The sequence below is a fragment of the Myotis daubentonii genome, chromosome 1 (genome assembly GCF_963259705.1).
Source record: "Myotis daubentonii chromosome 1, mMyoDau2.1, whole genome shotgun sequence".
Taxonomy (NCBI): Eukaryota; Metazoa; Chordata; class Mammalia; order Chiroptera; family Vespertilionidae; genus Myotis; species Myotis daubentonii.
Window position 1 is genome coordinate 185,205,653 of NC_081840.1, and position 15,804 is coordinate 185,221,456.

Below are 15,804 nucleotides of genomic sequence, written 5' to 3' on the forward strand. Positions count from 1 at the left end.
GGCATCAGGCCTGGGCAAGGGGCAGAGCCAGCAATCGGAGGGGTCTGGGGGTCCCCTGCCCAGGCCTGACGCCTGGGCCAGAGGCGTCAGGCCTGGGCAAGGGGCCGATCCTGCGATTGGAGGGTGATGGGGGTCAACGCCTGAGGGCTCCCAGTATGTGATAGGGGGCAGGCTGGGCTGAGGGACACTCCCCCCCCCACACACACACCCAGTGCACGAATTCCGTGCACCGGGCCCCTAGTCTCTATATGTAAAAGCCTAAGCGACCAAATGACCAGTTGACCGATCGACTGGTCGCTATGACGCACACTGACCACCAGGGGGCAGATGGTCAATGCAGGAGCTGCAGTGGGAGTGCCACTGAGCTGACCCACGGGTGCCAGATGTCAGGCTCACAGCTGGTGAGTGCAGCTGTGGCAGAGTGAGCCTCTCCTGCCTCCGCGACAGAGCTGCTGAGCAGCAAGGGGAGCAGGCAGGCGTAGCAGGGCTGGGATGAGCAGGAGAGGCGTGGTGCCTGGCCTGGGCTTGGGCTCCTCCTCGGCCGCCTGCCACTTCATGCACTACTACATCCCTCAGGGGATGTCGGACAGCCTGCGGGGATTGGGCTGAAACCAGCATTCCGACATCCCTCAAGATGTCCTGGATTGCGAGAGGGCACAGACTGTATTTAATAAAGTGGAAGATTTGAGATTGGAACCTAGGTCTCTGGGTAGTTTGTTCTTTTATTGTCACATCCAAGGAGGGAGCTAACAGAATCCAGGACCCAGGATAGAACTTTAAAAATCACACTGACACACTAATGTTCCATTTCGGAACTTTGAGGCTCGGTTAGTTTCATAGTCTGCCTTCTCTAATTGACACAGTCCTGATAATTTTCCACTTCTCTGTATTTGTGCTACATACTTGTATATCCCTGTAGGTTATGAATGCCTCATCATCTTTGTATCCCACACAATAGTGTATGGGGCTTTGAAAGCATTACACGTAATAGGTTAGCACATTAATTATATTAGTCTGTAAACTTCTTTATGTGCCTAAGATAAATATTAAATAAATGAGACTGAACGAGACTCAAACACTTAAATTTTCAGATGTTGTGGTATGAAATCTACTGACCATGCGTGTCATCCAATAGAGCAGTGCACAGTGAAGAGAAAGGCATTAGGAGCCTACATCAGTAAAATTTGGTGGAGGGGTGTCCAGTGACCAGGGGCATGCTAGGACATCCCCACTGAAGTACAAGCCACATTAGCGCATTGCATCTCACTATGAAGGTGGTAGCAGAGTGTTTAATGTCTATGTTTTAAGGCAGCATATTTCACACCTAAGAATACTGCTCTCTGCTCTACACTGTGTGACATGAAAGGCTGCCAGTTTTGAGTGAGGCCCAGAGCAGGAAAGGGGTCTATGGCAGGTCCAAATTGTAGTAGAAGCAGGCCTGCCACTTGGTCATCTAACCTAGTAAACTATGATTTTAGAATTATTGGTGGTGAGGAAAATGTGGAAAAAATTAAGGCAAACTCTTGGATTTTTTTTGGTTCATTTTATTGAATAACTAAATGTACAAAAACCACATAGAGCACATTACTAAAGAAAATATTTTCTTTTTCAAATATATAACAGATTCTTCACCCCCCAGTTATTTCTGTAACAATTTTATCTTTTTATTAAAACAAAGCACACATATTTTAATACAGTTCATCATTTCTCCAATTAAAGACTATGTTATAATTATGATTAACTTTAGCAACCAAAGTCTAAAGATTTAAACTTTATATGGAGAAAAACGCCATATCAAGTCCTTCATACCTGATTTGGTGCTGAGGTTGAACTTGTATATTGGTTTGTTCCAGAATCCAGAGGCCACTCCAAGACTTAAAACAAAGTAAAACCCTTAGGCTGACCTTGGTTGCTGGAGGAACCTCTGGATGGGGGATGACTGGTTTTGCTCTGCAGAGAACAGCTCTTCCCCAGGCTAAGAACTGTTCTCTGGGAACCGTGAACTGAGGTATATACTGTATTCAGGTATTTGTTTGGGGTGGCAGGTGGGGAGGACCTTGTTTATGTCATATTTCTATTGGTAATCACTTCTCCATAAAAATAAAGAGCAAATAGGTAGCTCCAAGTCATTGATGATACCAATATTTTCTCACAGTTATCTCTCGCTCAGTGATACGAAGACCAATGAAAAAGAACACAAGTAGTAAAAGTGACTGGTAACTGATAGTGGCAGAAGCTGGGACTTGATTTTTGTGAAGGTCTCCCGGGCTTGATTTATTCTAAGCAGCCTGTAGAGAGCTAGAATTTGAACACACTGTTTTGGATCTATCCTTTTACAGTGGGGCCTTGACTTACAAGTGTCCTAACGAGTTTTTTGAGATACCAGCTGTCTCTCGGCAGATTTTTTGCATTGAGTTGATAGAGTAATTTGAGTTAATGAGCTCCTTAACGAGCTTGATCTCGGAACGAATTAAACTTGTAAGTCAATGCCCCACTGTACTTTTCTCCACTGTCCACTGACTTTAATTTTTACATTAAAAAATAGGGTGAGGGAAAAAAATCTCCATATCTGTCACAGAATCACTATAAAACCTAAGGTCATACCCAAACTTCCCAATGAAATGTCCATTATGAAGTCAAACTTAAATTAACTAAAATAAATAATGGGTAACTAATGAGTTTTTGGTTTTTTTAAGGTAGCAAAAATATATGACCTCAGTGATTTCTTAGCATAATGCTGATCCGTCAAATGTGGGTAAAATCCCATTCAGGGGGAAGGTTTGGAATCCTATATAAAAATATAACATGCATTAAAACAGAGAATTCTTAAATATAAAAAAAATCAAGTGACCATATCCTTATTGATATTAATATATCACAAATAAAATTATAATGAACATTTTAGCATAAAATGCAGTTCATTTCTAGTTAACACACTGAAATAATTGACACTCAAATTCCAACTACTATTGCATATGATGAAATTCCAGTAAAAAAAAAAGAATGTTCAGAACTGTCAGAGTAACTAGCTATTAGAAAAATCAGATTTATGACCCCTTCTGAAATTTTTAAAGCTACACAGGTTTACACCAAATTACTCATAGTGAGGAAGAACAATGTACTGTATTGAAAACAGACCTTGTCCAGGGGTCTTCTTAACTTGTCTCTGGACAACTTTAAAAGCCTAAAGTTCTGTACCATATGCTGTTCTCAGGGTCAGTACCATGAGATGTCTTGTAAAAAGATCTTTTGGTATTACTGATAACAAAAGCACCTTGGAATGGATCCAAGATTGACATGTGTTATAAATTCTGCTTTACAGTAAGATACATTTAAAGTGTAATTGAACATATTTACCATAAAGAGAACCTATGTAAACAATACAAGTATTCCTTTGAAGTGAAAAATCTGCTGCTGCTGAAGAAGTGCTTAGTTCCTACTACTGTAGCTTAACATGCTGATATGACATCATTTCCTCAGTCCAGAGGAATGTTCTTGATCTTTTCACTTACAATAATGACCTGGCACTAGTCTAGGTATATAAAAATGTAATTGTCACAAGTCACACCAAAACAAGAGAACACAAATTTCTGCATGTCTTCAAAAACCGTCTTTGGATAACAACTATAATGCTTAATGCTGAAGAGGATCCAAAGAAGCACTCTAAATGATAGACAGTATTTAATGATGGTAAATAAGAATTACTTTCCAAAAATTTTAAGTTAAACATAACGTGAAATTATTTCATGAAATATAGTCTCATTCTATGCTCTCCTGACAATACTCCCAACAAAAAGCTTCCAGTCTATTTGCTGTTTCTTGGTTGATGAGACATTCCTCCTTTAATTCCCTGATTGTCTTCCCCAATGATTTTTGGAAACGTTTTTCTCGGTCTAAAACATTCCGCAGACTTTTCTTGGTATCCTCTAGCTCGCTGATCACATGATCTAATTTATACTTAAGTTTCTTTGGACTGTCCATTACACTGTAGCTATGTTCCTAAAAACATAAATACCAAGTTAGTAAAATGAACAGACAAGTAATTAGCCAAAAGCTTATAACTAGGCCTCAGCTGTTTCTCCAGTACTGTGCTTAGAGAAGACCTTTAAGTTGGTGATAGTAAGTTGGTGTCAGTAAGTTGGTGAACATAAGAAGAGGATAAGGGAGTAAGCAATATTTCAGGTGCCTAGAACCTCTTTCTTTTGTTGAAGGCCAGACAGACAAGAGAGCAGAATGCTATCGATGGGATTCACTTCTCATTCAAAGTAGGTATCTGCTTATGAACACCATGAAACCCACAATGACTATAAGGCTTTCATTCCCTAAGTGTGGGGCTTCTAAGTTTAAGTTTTAACAATTAAAAAAACCCTTATATTGTTAAATTTGTAACTTTAGTTTGATGAACAGTTGACTTTATAAAGGAAGTCAGGAAAGGAGCACTGACTGAAGCAGGCCCTCAGGCTGGGTGTTATGGGCCTTCGATTTTTAAAGAAATAATTTAAGTTCTCTCAATATTTATTATGACTATGCTTATGTTTGCTGGTATACTTCTTTCATTTGAAAATATGAAAGATAACACTGACATTTATAAAGGCACTATAAAACATTTTGAAAAGCTTTTATTTAATATTAAAATTAGTGAAGAGAACTTTTGCTTCCAACCAAAATGAAATAAGAGACCGGAATGACACCTATCTTAAAAGACCAATACAAGGCCCAAGATATAAAGTTTTGACTGATCAACTAAAGTGATAATTGTCTAGTCAGGCTGATCAGCAATAAAAGTGAACAGAAACAAAGGATCAGAAATGAGGTGATATTACTACAGATTTTATAGATATTAAAAAGATAATAAGGAAGTATTATGAACAATTTTAAGCTAATAGGCAATGACAACTGAGATGAAATGAACAAACCCCTTGGAAAATACAAGCTAGCAAAAGTCTCTTCCACAAAGAAAACTTCAGACCTAGACAGCTTTGCTGGAGAATTCTACCAAATATTTATGGAAAAAATAATTCCAATTCTATACAAATTCTTTCAGAAAATAAAAAACAGAGGCAATATTTTTTAACTCATTGAGTTCAGCATTATTCTGATAATGACAAAAAGATTGTAACAAAAGAATATAACAGGCCAATATCATTCTTGAACATACAAGAAAGTATTCTAAACAAAATCTTAACATTGAACCCAATAATATATGAAAGAAATAACGCATCATTAAGAAGTAGGGTTTATTCCAGGAATGGAAGGATGGTTTTGCCGGGAGCCGGTCCATCCTTACTGTTTCAAGGGACCTGGCATATATGGCATACTGTTCTTAATATGTTTGCTCACCTTCTTGGCACTATGTGTTTTAACCAAGGTCACCTCTCTGAGAAAGGTTGAATCCCCAGGTAGGGATTTTCCCCTGAAGTTAGGGAGGGAATAAAACCCCTCAACTAAGTGCCAGGCGGGTAATTAATCACTTTAACTACGAACAATCATGCTTAAGCTACATAATCTTTACTCCCTGGAATGGAGATAAGAAACGCCCTAACCTTTGTAATAGAGATTGATAGGATTGAATCAACTGGTATAAATACAGATGTAACTAGACAGCAAGACACAGAACTCAGGAGACAGAATTCAGAAGACAGAGAGACACAGAACTTAGAACACAGAAGTTAGAAGTCAGAACTCAGAATACAGAACCTACACAGAACCTACAGACAGAAGAACTTCGCTGGAGAGAACATGGCAAAAGATCCTGGACTGAGCCTGACTACAGAAATATGGCAAGAGAACCTGACTAGAACCTGGTGACCGAACCTGGCTGGAGATCTCAGACAGAACCTAGCTGGAGAACCTGGCTGGAGATCCTAAGCAGAACCTCTCTGGAGATCCTAACCAGAACTTCGCTAGAGATCCTGACCAGACCCTGACAAGAGAACCCGGCTATGATGATCAACTGAACGCTGTCTCCGTGTCATTCCTTCTTCGCTGACTCCGTCCACGCCTTTGGGGACCCCTGGACCTGCTGGGGTTGGACCCCGGCATCTGGTTTAGTTAACATTGAAAAATCAACTGATGTAACTAATCATATTAACAAAGTAAAAAAAAGTAAAATATAATCTCTCAATAGATAAAAAAAAATCATTTGACAAAATTAGCATTCTTTTCTGATAAAAATTCTCAGCAAACTAGGAATAAAAAAAACACTTCCTCAGTCTGATAAAGGGCATTTACAAAAAGCTGTCGTTAACATCATATTTAATGTCATATTAATGTCTTTAATGGTGAAAGACAGAATGTTTTCTTCTTAACTCAGGAGCAAGGCATGGAGCCCTGACCAGGTAGCTCAGTTGGTTAGAGCATCATCCCTATACGTCAAGGTTGTGGGTTCAATCCCCAGTCAGGTGCATACAAGATTCAACCAATGAATGCATAAATAAGTGGAACAACAAAATGATGTTTTTGCCTCTTTCTCTCCCTTCCTCTTTCTCTCTCAAATCAATAAATAAATTTTAAAAAAATCAGGAGCAAGGATGGAGATGAGTTCTTAGTAATTCTATTTGGTATAGCTCTGAATGTTCAAGGCAGGGCAAGAGAAAGAAATCAGTTATTCATATTGAAAAGAATCAAAAATTTTTTAATAACAGGCGACATGATGTAGAAAATCTGATAGCTTCTACAAAAAGCTTTGATAATTAATATGTGGGTTTAGCAAGTTTTCCAGATATAAGATCAATATAAAAAAATCAATTCTATTTAAAACAGTATCATTTACAAAAATGAAGTGAAAGACCTGTCCACTGAAAACTATAAAACACCACTGAGAGAATTTAAAGGCCTCAATATATGAAGAGATATAATGAGTTGGGGTTAAAAGATGTAAAAGAGACTTATTAAGATTGTAATTCTTAAAAAAGAAAAAAAAAGATGGCAATTCTTTCCAAATGAATATATAGATCCGACATAGTCCCAGTCAAAATTCTAGCTGGCTTTTTTTGTGGATGTTTTACAAAGTGATTCTAAAATTCATATAAAAATGCAAAGGACCCAGAATATCCAAAACAACTTTGAAAAAGAACAAAGTTGGAAGACTACCAACTTTGATTTAAAGAATTATTAAAAAGCTATAGTAATCAAGATAGTAAAACAGATCTGAATTCCAGGCCTGGTTCTAACATGATCCGACAATGGAATCTACACTAATAAAAGTGAAAAATGGTAATTGGCGTACGACGATACCCTTTTCATTGGCTAATCAGGGCTATATGCAAATTAACTGCCAACTATGATTGGCAGTTAACTGCCAACTAAGATTGGCAGTTAACTGCCAACTAGATGGCGGTTAATTTGCATATGTAGGCACAATGCAGGGAGGCGAAAGGGAAAGCAGGAAGAAGCCCCCTGCCACTGACAGTGATCAGAAACCCAGGGGGGAGCTAAGAGCTGGGGGGCAGGGCAAAGGCAGTCCTGGGGCCGCCTTTGCCCTGCCCCCCAGCCATGATCGGAGAATCAGGCGCCTTTGCTGCCCTGGCCAGTGATAGCAGGAAGTAGGGGTGGAGCCAGCGATGGGAGCTGGGCACGGTCGGAGCTGGCAGTCCCGGGAGCTAGGGGCCCCTTGCCTGGGCCTAAAGCGGAGCCCATGATCGCGGGGCCGCTGCAGCTGCGGGTCCCCGCTGCCCGGGCCGGACGCCTCAGCCAGAGGCGTTAGGCCTGGGCAGGGGCGGAGCCTGCAACTGCGGGGAGCTGGGGGTCCCCTGCCCAGGCCTGACACCTCTGCCGGAGGCCTCAGGCCTGGTCAAGGGGCCGATCCGGTGATTGGTGATCGGAGGGTGATGAGGGTCAACTCCTCTGGCCGAGGCATCAGGCCTGGGCGGGGGGCTGAGCCGGGGATTGGAGGGATATGATGGTCGTCCCCTTGCCCAGGCCTGAAGCCTGGGTCAGAGGCGTCAGGCCTGGGCAAGGGGCCGATCAGGTGATCGGAGGGTGATGGGGGTCTACGCCTCTGGCCAAGGCATCAGGCCTGGGCCAGGGGCAGAGCCAGCAATCGGAGGGGGCTGGGGGCAGAACCAGTGATGGGGGGAAATGAGGGTCGCCTGCCCAGGCCTGACACCTCTGTCAGAGGCGTCAGGCCTGGGCAAGGGGCCGATCCTGCGATTGGAGGGTGATGGGGGTCAACGCCTGAGGGCTCCCAGTATGTGAGAGGGGGCAGGCTGGGCTGAGGGACACTCCCCCCCCCACACACACCCAGTGCACGAATTTCGTGCACCGGGCCCCTAGTGTATAAATAAGTGCAAGCTTGGCTACTCTGTATGTGCATGATTATACTTTAAAACCTAAAGACATAACTATTTTTTAAATTACATGTTTCCATATAAAAATATAGTATCTAAAGGGAGGAACTGCATTTTCTTGGCTGAAATATCCTTGTGAAAGCATTCTTTTAACTAAATATGTAAACAAAGGCTTAACTACCTCTAATTTGTTATTGTATTATGATGGCTCTGGGAAGCAGTTTATTTTTGGATATTACAGATTAAAAAAGAAAAATCTCAAACATCTAAACCCATAGGTTTTTTTTAATAAGATTTTGAAAGGTTTAATGGAAAGGAAAAATTCATCTTAAAAATATCAACATTAGCTCAGTAAGTACTTTTACTTACAAAAATGAACTGGGATCGAAATTCTTCGATACACGTGGAAGCACCAACAAGCTTGTGATTGTGCTTTGTGACTGGAAGGGTTTTGAGGATAAAGTGTTTTCTACAAGGAAGTTGTTCTCTTTTCCCCTGTTAAAAATTGTTAATAAAAATTATTATAGATATTTCCGTCCTTTTAAAAATTTTATTCCTTCCTAACTTTGTAAAATTAATACATTTCCTTTAATGAAAACAGCTTTTAAAAGTCAGTAAAATTTAAATTCCACTGAAATTACTTTAAAGGAACTTTTCCAAAATTACTCTAAAGTTCATTTAGAAGCACAAATTTTCCTAAAAAAGAAGAGTAATAATGAGAAAAGATATGTCCTCCAGGTATTAAAAAAATTTTACACAGAAATAATAGTAAAAGCGGTTTGCTACTCTCTTGGACAAAAACAAATCTAGAAATAGTTCAAATATGGTTTTTTATTCTAAAAGCCTTTAAAATAAAAAACTGAATTATGAGTAAGTGGAGAAAAGCTATAAATAATGTCAAAATGAAATAAGAAAACAGTTATATCCTTATACATAATAAAACATGATGAAAGTGTATGTATTAAAAATTTATATAAAGATAAAAACTATGAGGATCTATAAAAAATATAGGGAATCCTATCTAATAAAGAGGTAACATGCAAATTGACCATCACTCCAACACACAAGATGGCCACCCCCAAGATGGCCGGCCCGGGAGGGCAGTTGTGGGCAATCAGGCCTGCAGGGGAGAGCAGTTAGGGGTGACCAGGCCGGCAGGGGAGGGCAGTTAGGGGCGACCAGGCCAGCAGGGGAGGACAGTTAGGCATCGATCAGGCTGGCAGGGGAGTGGTTAGGGGTGATCAGGCTGGCAGGCAGAAGCAGTTAGGAGCAATCAGGCAGGCAGGCGAGCAGTTGGGAGCCAGCAGTCCTGGATTGTGAGAGGGATGTCCTACTGCCTGTCACAGTTGGACATCCATCAAGGGGTTCCAGATTGGAGAGGGTGCAGGCTGGGCTGAGGGAAACCCCCCTCCCCCTGTGCATGAATTTTGTGCACTGGGCCTCTAGTGTTTAGATAATCTTAAGGTGGGAAAGGCAAAGTCAGACAATATAAGAGAAAATATAGCACTGACTGCTTAACAAAAAAGTCTGAATTAAAAAAAAACACCAACCCCATTAATTAAAATTAAAGACAACAAAAAGTAATTGCAACACAGATGGCAGTTAAATGGTTCATATCCTCGGTATGTGTATGTGTGTGTGTGTGTGTGTGTGTGTGTGTGTGTGTGTGTGTATATATATATATATATATATATATATATATATATATATATGACATTATAATATACCTTAAAATATGAAAATAGAAGAGGACCTGAAGATATAACACATACACACACACACACACACACACACACACACACACACAAAAGAAATATAAATGGCGAATAAACACACACAAAATGTAGAAACTCACTAATATTCAGAGATGAATTAAAACAGTAAGATGACATTTTTACCTATTAATTTTAGGAAAAGTAAAAAACACAACTACTCCCAAGAGTTGGGATGGACAGACATGCATATGCATTGTTAGTAGGGGAACAGATTGATGTAGGTTTGTGGTAGGCCTTGGGAAGAACGGTATCAAAAGCACGTCTTAAAAATGTGACCCTAGCTAGCCTATGTGGCTCTTGGTTAGAGCCTTGTCTCTTATACCAGGTGTCCTGTTTGATTCCTGGTCAGGGCACATACCCAGGTTGTGGGTTTGATCACTGAGATGGATATGAGAGGCAACCGATCCATGTTTTTCTCTCTTGTTCTCTCTTGCATTAATTAAAAAAAAAGGATTTCTTAAAAAAATTTTTTTAATGTGTAAAATTTTTGATCCAACAATTTTAAAGAATTTAATGCAAGGAAATAAAGATATGTACAAAGATTCAGTACGGTCCATTATAGTGCTATTTAAAATAGTGAAAGATGATAATCTACACTAATAAAAGACAAAGATGCTAATTGACCATACCTTCGCTACGTCCTAAGCCATGCCCACCAGCCAATCAGAGCGACTATGCAAATTAACCCAACCAAGATGGCGGCTGGCAGCCATGGAGCTGGAGCAAGCAGGGGGCTTGGCTGCCTGGGCGATGGAGGAAGCCAAGCTTCCCTCCTGCCCTGAGCACGCTGTGGCCTCCACTCATGGAAACAAAGTTTCAATTATAGAAGACAAATAAACCCCAGATACCTGCTTCCAGCCAGCCTCCACTGGGATCTTGGGTGGCTGGGGGTTGTGGCCAGCTTGCAAACAGCCATCAGCCCCTCACTCAGGCTGGCCACACCCTCATGGGGTGAGGATACCGGCTGGGGGGGTTGGCCAGCCTGCAAACAGCCATCAGCCCCTCACGCAGGCTGGCCAGGAACCCCAGCGGGAATTCCCACCCTGAAGGGGCTGTGGCCAGCCTGCAAACGGCCCTCAGCCCCTCACCCAGGATGGCCAGGCACCCCAGCGAGGACCCCTACCCTGAAGGGGCTATGGCCGGCCTGCAAACAGCCATCAGCCCCTCACCCAGGCTGGCCAGGCACCGCAGCGAGGACCCCTACCCTGAAGGGGCTGTGGCCAGCCTGCAAACAGCCATTAGCCCCTCATCCAGGCTGGCCAGGCACTCCTATATAATAAAAGGGTAATATGCAAATTGACCCTAACAGCAGAACGACTGGGAATGACTGGTCACTATGATACACACTGACCACCAGTGGGCAGATGCTCAATGCAGGAGCTGCCCCCTGGTGGTCAGTGTGCTCCCACAAGGGGAGCTCTGCTCAGCCACAAGCCAAGCTGATGGCTGCCAGTACAGCGGTGGTGGTGGGAGCCTCTCCCACCTCCTCAACAGTGCTAAGGATGTCCAACTGCAGCTTAGACCTGCTCCCTGCTGGCAAGTAGACATCCCCTGAGGGCTCCCAGGCTGCCAGAGGGATGTCTGACTGCCAGCTTAGGCCCAATCCCCCAAGGTGCGGGCCTAAGCCAGCATGTGGTCATCCCCTGAGGGGTCCCAGACTGCGAGAGGGCACAGGCCGGGCTGAGGGTCCCCCCCCCCCCCCCCCGAGTGCACAAATTTTTGTGCACTGGGCCTCTAGTTTATCTATAATAGTGAGAACTAATTACATAAATTATTGTTCATACATAGAATCAATGGCTATATGGTCATTACAAATGTTCTACTAGTATAAAGCTCACACCAACAAGTACTAGCAAGGATATAGATCCTTAGGAACTTTAATATGCTGATGGTGGGACTATATACTGGCAAAGCACTTTGGAAAATTATGACATATCTACTCAAGCTGAACAGACACATAATAGGACCCAGCAATTCCACTTCTAACAGAGAAGTGTGCATATATTCTTCAGAAATGTAGACATAAGTGCATCAAAAGTCATGAACAAAAATGTCGTAGTTAAATGGAAAAATTAGTCTATACAATGGCATATTATAGTGGAGAGAGAGAGAGAGAGAGAGAGAGAGAGAGAGAGAGAGAGAGAGAAAGAAACATCCATAGGCTGCCTCTTGCATGCCCTGGCTGGAGTGCTATCCTGCACACTGAAAGGGAGAGGGAAGGCTTCGATCCTCAGTCAGGGCACATACTTGGGTTGTGGGTTTGATCCCTGGTTGGGGCAGGAGGCAACTGATTGATATTTCTCTCTCACATCGATGTCTTTCTCCCTCGCAAATCAACTAAAAAAATAAAAAAGAAAGGTAAGCCAATAAAAGAGAGGATATAAATACAGTATATTTCTATTTTTTAAAAATATATTTTTATTGATTTCAGAGAGGAAGTGAGAGGGAGAGATAGAAACATCAATGATGAGAGAGAATTATTGATCAGCTGCCTCCTGCACAGCCCACACTGGGGATTGAGCCTACAAGCCGGGCATGTGGCCTAACCAGGAATCAAACCATGACCTCTTGGTTCATAGGTCGACGCTCAACCACTAAGCCACACCGGCAGGGCCAGTAAAATTCTATTTTTATAAGACTATATAGGTAGAGATGAATTTTTATATAAACATACATATACAAATGACTGGGAAGATACACATCAGAGTGTTAGTATTATCTCTGGATTATGTAGTTATTATTAATTTTTATTTTCTCTTCCCTTTATTATCTAATTTCCTATAATAAAATTTTCTTTATTAGGAAATAGTTTTTTAAAGTAACATGTTTTATTTGGTTTATTATGCCAATATTTCTTAAGGTCCTCTTAACATTGCAGATAGATAACACCTTACTATGGGATAAGCACCCTTCAGAGAAAATTGCACAAGATATTGCACGTTTACTAACAAGGAAGAAAGTGAGGCATCTCTACTTGATAACTCAGGTACCACAACAAAAACAACTGCAGAAAGTGACCAAGATCACATGGGTGCAGCCACACTGCTGGGCTCCTTCCCTTGTTTTCAGCTGTCTGGAGGGAGATACCTTTCAATGGAGGCTCATGACTATTGTGGAACCCACAGGCTCTCTCGGAACTTTCCACGTTGGATCAGTCAGTCTAAAGTTTATGGAAGCAAATACACTTCCAGGTACAGGAAGTCAAGAAAGGTATTGAGGGTGAGGCAGCCAACCCACAGCACTAATATCACTGAGAAAAAACAGAATTCAACTAGAATGTACTTACCCAATCCTTTCAATTTCCTTTTTAGGCCTCTTCTCTCCTTACCTTCTCCTGTTCTTCTTATTTTTTTTTCCCCCCTTCCAGTCTTACCTCGGCTTCAAGTTTGCATGTATGTGGCTCTAAACCGAAGTGAGCAGGACTGCCAACTTGGACCTTTACTTAAACCATTCTTATGTTCCTCTATTTTTCAGACACAAATCTTGAGTTATGCTAACTCCTAGGGGCAGTTCATTTCACCTAACCTTTCTAAATATTTCTGAGCGGCTACTGGTAAAATACTCCTACTACATAGTTCACAGACTGAAGCAGCAGTTTACATCTTTAAGAACTTAAAGGATTTTAAAGCAAGTGTGGTGACGCTTCTTCAATAGCACCATAAAGAGTGAGTAACGGTGGCAAGCAGCACCTCATAAACACACCTGTAAGTGAGGTGGGAAATCAAAGATAGAAGGTACGACTCCAGGTTTCAGTTTAATATTTGGAGCACTTCTGTCAAAATCTGTCTTCTTAAAGTGCCTTGAACACAACACATCTCCCTTTTTAGGCTCCCAAAAGCCTGCAGCATTCACATCAGATCTTTTCATCGCTAATACCCATTTTCTTTTTACATTGTCATCTGTGGGGAATCTGGAAAAAAATACAAAAAGTATTTTAAAATTAAACTCTTACTGATATTATACCTGAATTAAGGATGTGACTAAATTAACTTCTTAACCAGTCTGCTATTACCCTTGGGAAACAGTACAGCAGAAACGACCAACATTCATGCTTTTGTAACTTTCGGTTTTAACAGTCAGGTTTTCCCATTAATCATGTGCTGTAGACATATGGCCCTCATTTAAATTTTTCTCATGGTATAACGAAATTTCAAAGGACATTTAATACTTTATGGTAAGATCCACAGCTGACGGTTTGTCTGCGTCCAAGGACAGAAAACATTCGGGCAAAGGTCCTCCCTGCGGGTTGTAAGCTGCGTGTGCACAGCGCCGACTTTCCCGGAAGGTGTGCTGAAATGCCACGGGGCGCTGGCCAGCGCGGCTCTGGCCGGGCACCCTGGCAGGCAGGCAGGCATCTTTACCTTCTGAACCCAATTAAAAGCGTAAAGCTATCACCGCCACTGCACATTTTAAGCGGAAAGGTTATTTAAAAAAGAACGGGGGAACTGAAGTCCAAAACTTAAGAGTGAAGTAAAACCGCGCCTGGCTTTTGGAAGTCCTCGGCTTAACGACAGAGAAGAGCCTCACACGTGAAAAGTCAGGCCTTTGAGCTTGGAGTTGGGCAGACAGCGGGAGGCACATCCGATCGCCGAGCAGCATTTCACCATGACGTTAGCGGCTCATACCAGGACTGAAAGAAAGCGAACGGCCGCGTTAGTGACTTCGGAGCCCGGGGGACAGTCCCCGTCCCCGGTTCCTTCCGGGTGAAGGGAATCTCACCAGAAAGCCCGAGGCGAACGGGTTCTTCCACCTGCAGCCTCGCCCTCACCGTTCCCGGGGCTCGGCTCCGGAACGAGCCCAGCGGTACCGAGCGGCGCTCCGAGGCGCGGATTCCAATGTCGTGGGCGCGTTTGCGCGTCTCCCCCCCGCGGCTGCCTCCCAGGGGGGCTCTGCCTCGGGGCTCGGCACCGGGACACCCCCCCGGCCCCCGCCCGCCGGCCCGTCCCCAGCCTCCGGCTCGCGCGGCTGCCCCGGGGAGACCTCCTGGCCCCGCTCGGCCCGCGCTCCGCTAGTCGGAGCTCTCGTAGAGCACACGCTTCTCCCCAGCACGTCCCAAAGCTGTCACCCCACACGAACAGTATGTCAGAGGTTCTCTAATTAAAGTCTTTCCCCCTCAGTCTGTGAGTCCCAGGGCGGCACGGTGGGGCGTGTTTTTCCCTTTTTTTTTTTTTTTCGTTGTCCCCACGACTTAGCTGGTGACTGGTATACAGTAAATGTTAACACATAATTTGAAGAAATAAAGAGCAAGTAAAGGGGAAGGGGGGAGGGGGGACACAGGGAAGCAGCGCCGGGCGCCGGTGAGCGTCCCGGTGCCCAGCAGTGGCGGCGCGCGCCCGGGAGCCGCGCGGGGCCTGGGGCCGGGCCGAGCTCCGCCCCTTTCTCGAGGCCGCGGCCCCGCGCGGGAGAGGGAGGGGCCGCCCTGTCAGGTGCGGATGCGGCCGGAGAGGGGCCCTTCCCCGGAGGCCGCCGGGCGTCTGGGCGCCGCTGCAGTCTTTCTGGCCCGAGCCACGCCCAAGAGTTGGGGCGGGTCGCCATGGGGTGGGGAAAGCAAAGGCTACCTAAGAGTCATTACCGTTAGCAGCGAGGAGAGCGACTAACGTCGACGACAGAGATTGCGTCTTCCTCGGCTTCCGCTCGGTCGGCCGGAAATCCCACTGCCCCGGGTCACGTGCTCAGCCGCCATATTGGCTCCGCTGGCCACCGCGGCCGGGTTGGGTGTGCTAGGGCAGCGCTGTTCGTCT

General features: G+C 43.6%; 1 protein-coding gene across 5 annotated transcripts; it reads right to left on the reverse strand.

The window, feature by feature from the left end:
* Positions 1-1,540: 1,540 nt before the first annotated feature.
* THAP6 (THAP domain containing 6) lies at positions 1,541-15,774 on the reverse strand. 5 transcript variants are annotated; one of them, XM_059668426.1, is made up of 5 exons: positions 15,636-15,774; positions 14,591-14,693; positions 13,766-13,973; positions 8,658-8,783; positions 1,541-3,999 (listed from the first exon to the last, which is right to left on the reverse strand). In XM_059668426.1, exons 2-5 carry the CDS (start codon positions 14,668-14,670, stop codon positions 3,760-3,762), a joined length of 654 nt encoding a protein of 217 aa, XP_059524409.1. In that variant the 5' UTR covers positions 14,671-14,693; positions 15,636-15,774; the 3' UTR covers positions 1,541-3,759. The 5 variants fall into 5 exon arrangements, with proteins under 5 accessions (XP_059524409.1, XP_059524419.1, XP_059524447.1 ...); XM_059668436.1 differs by lacking the exon at positions 15,636-15,774 and adding an exon at positions 15,129-15,365; XM_059668464.1 differs by lacking the exon at positions 8,658-8,783.
* Between the last annotated feature and the right edge of the window lie 30 nt (positions 15,775-15,804).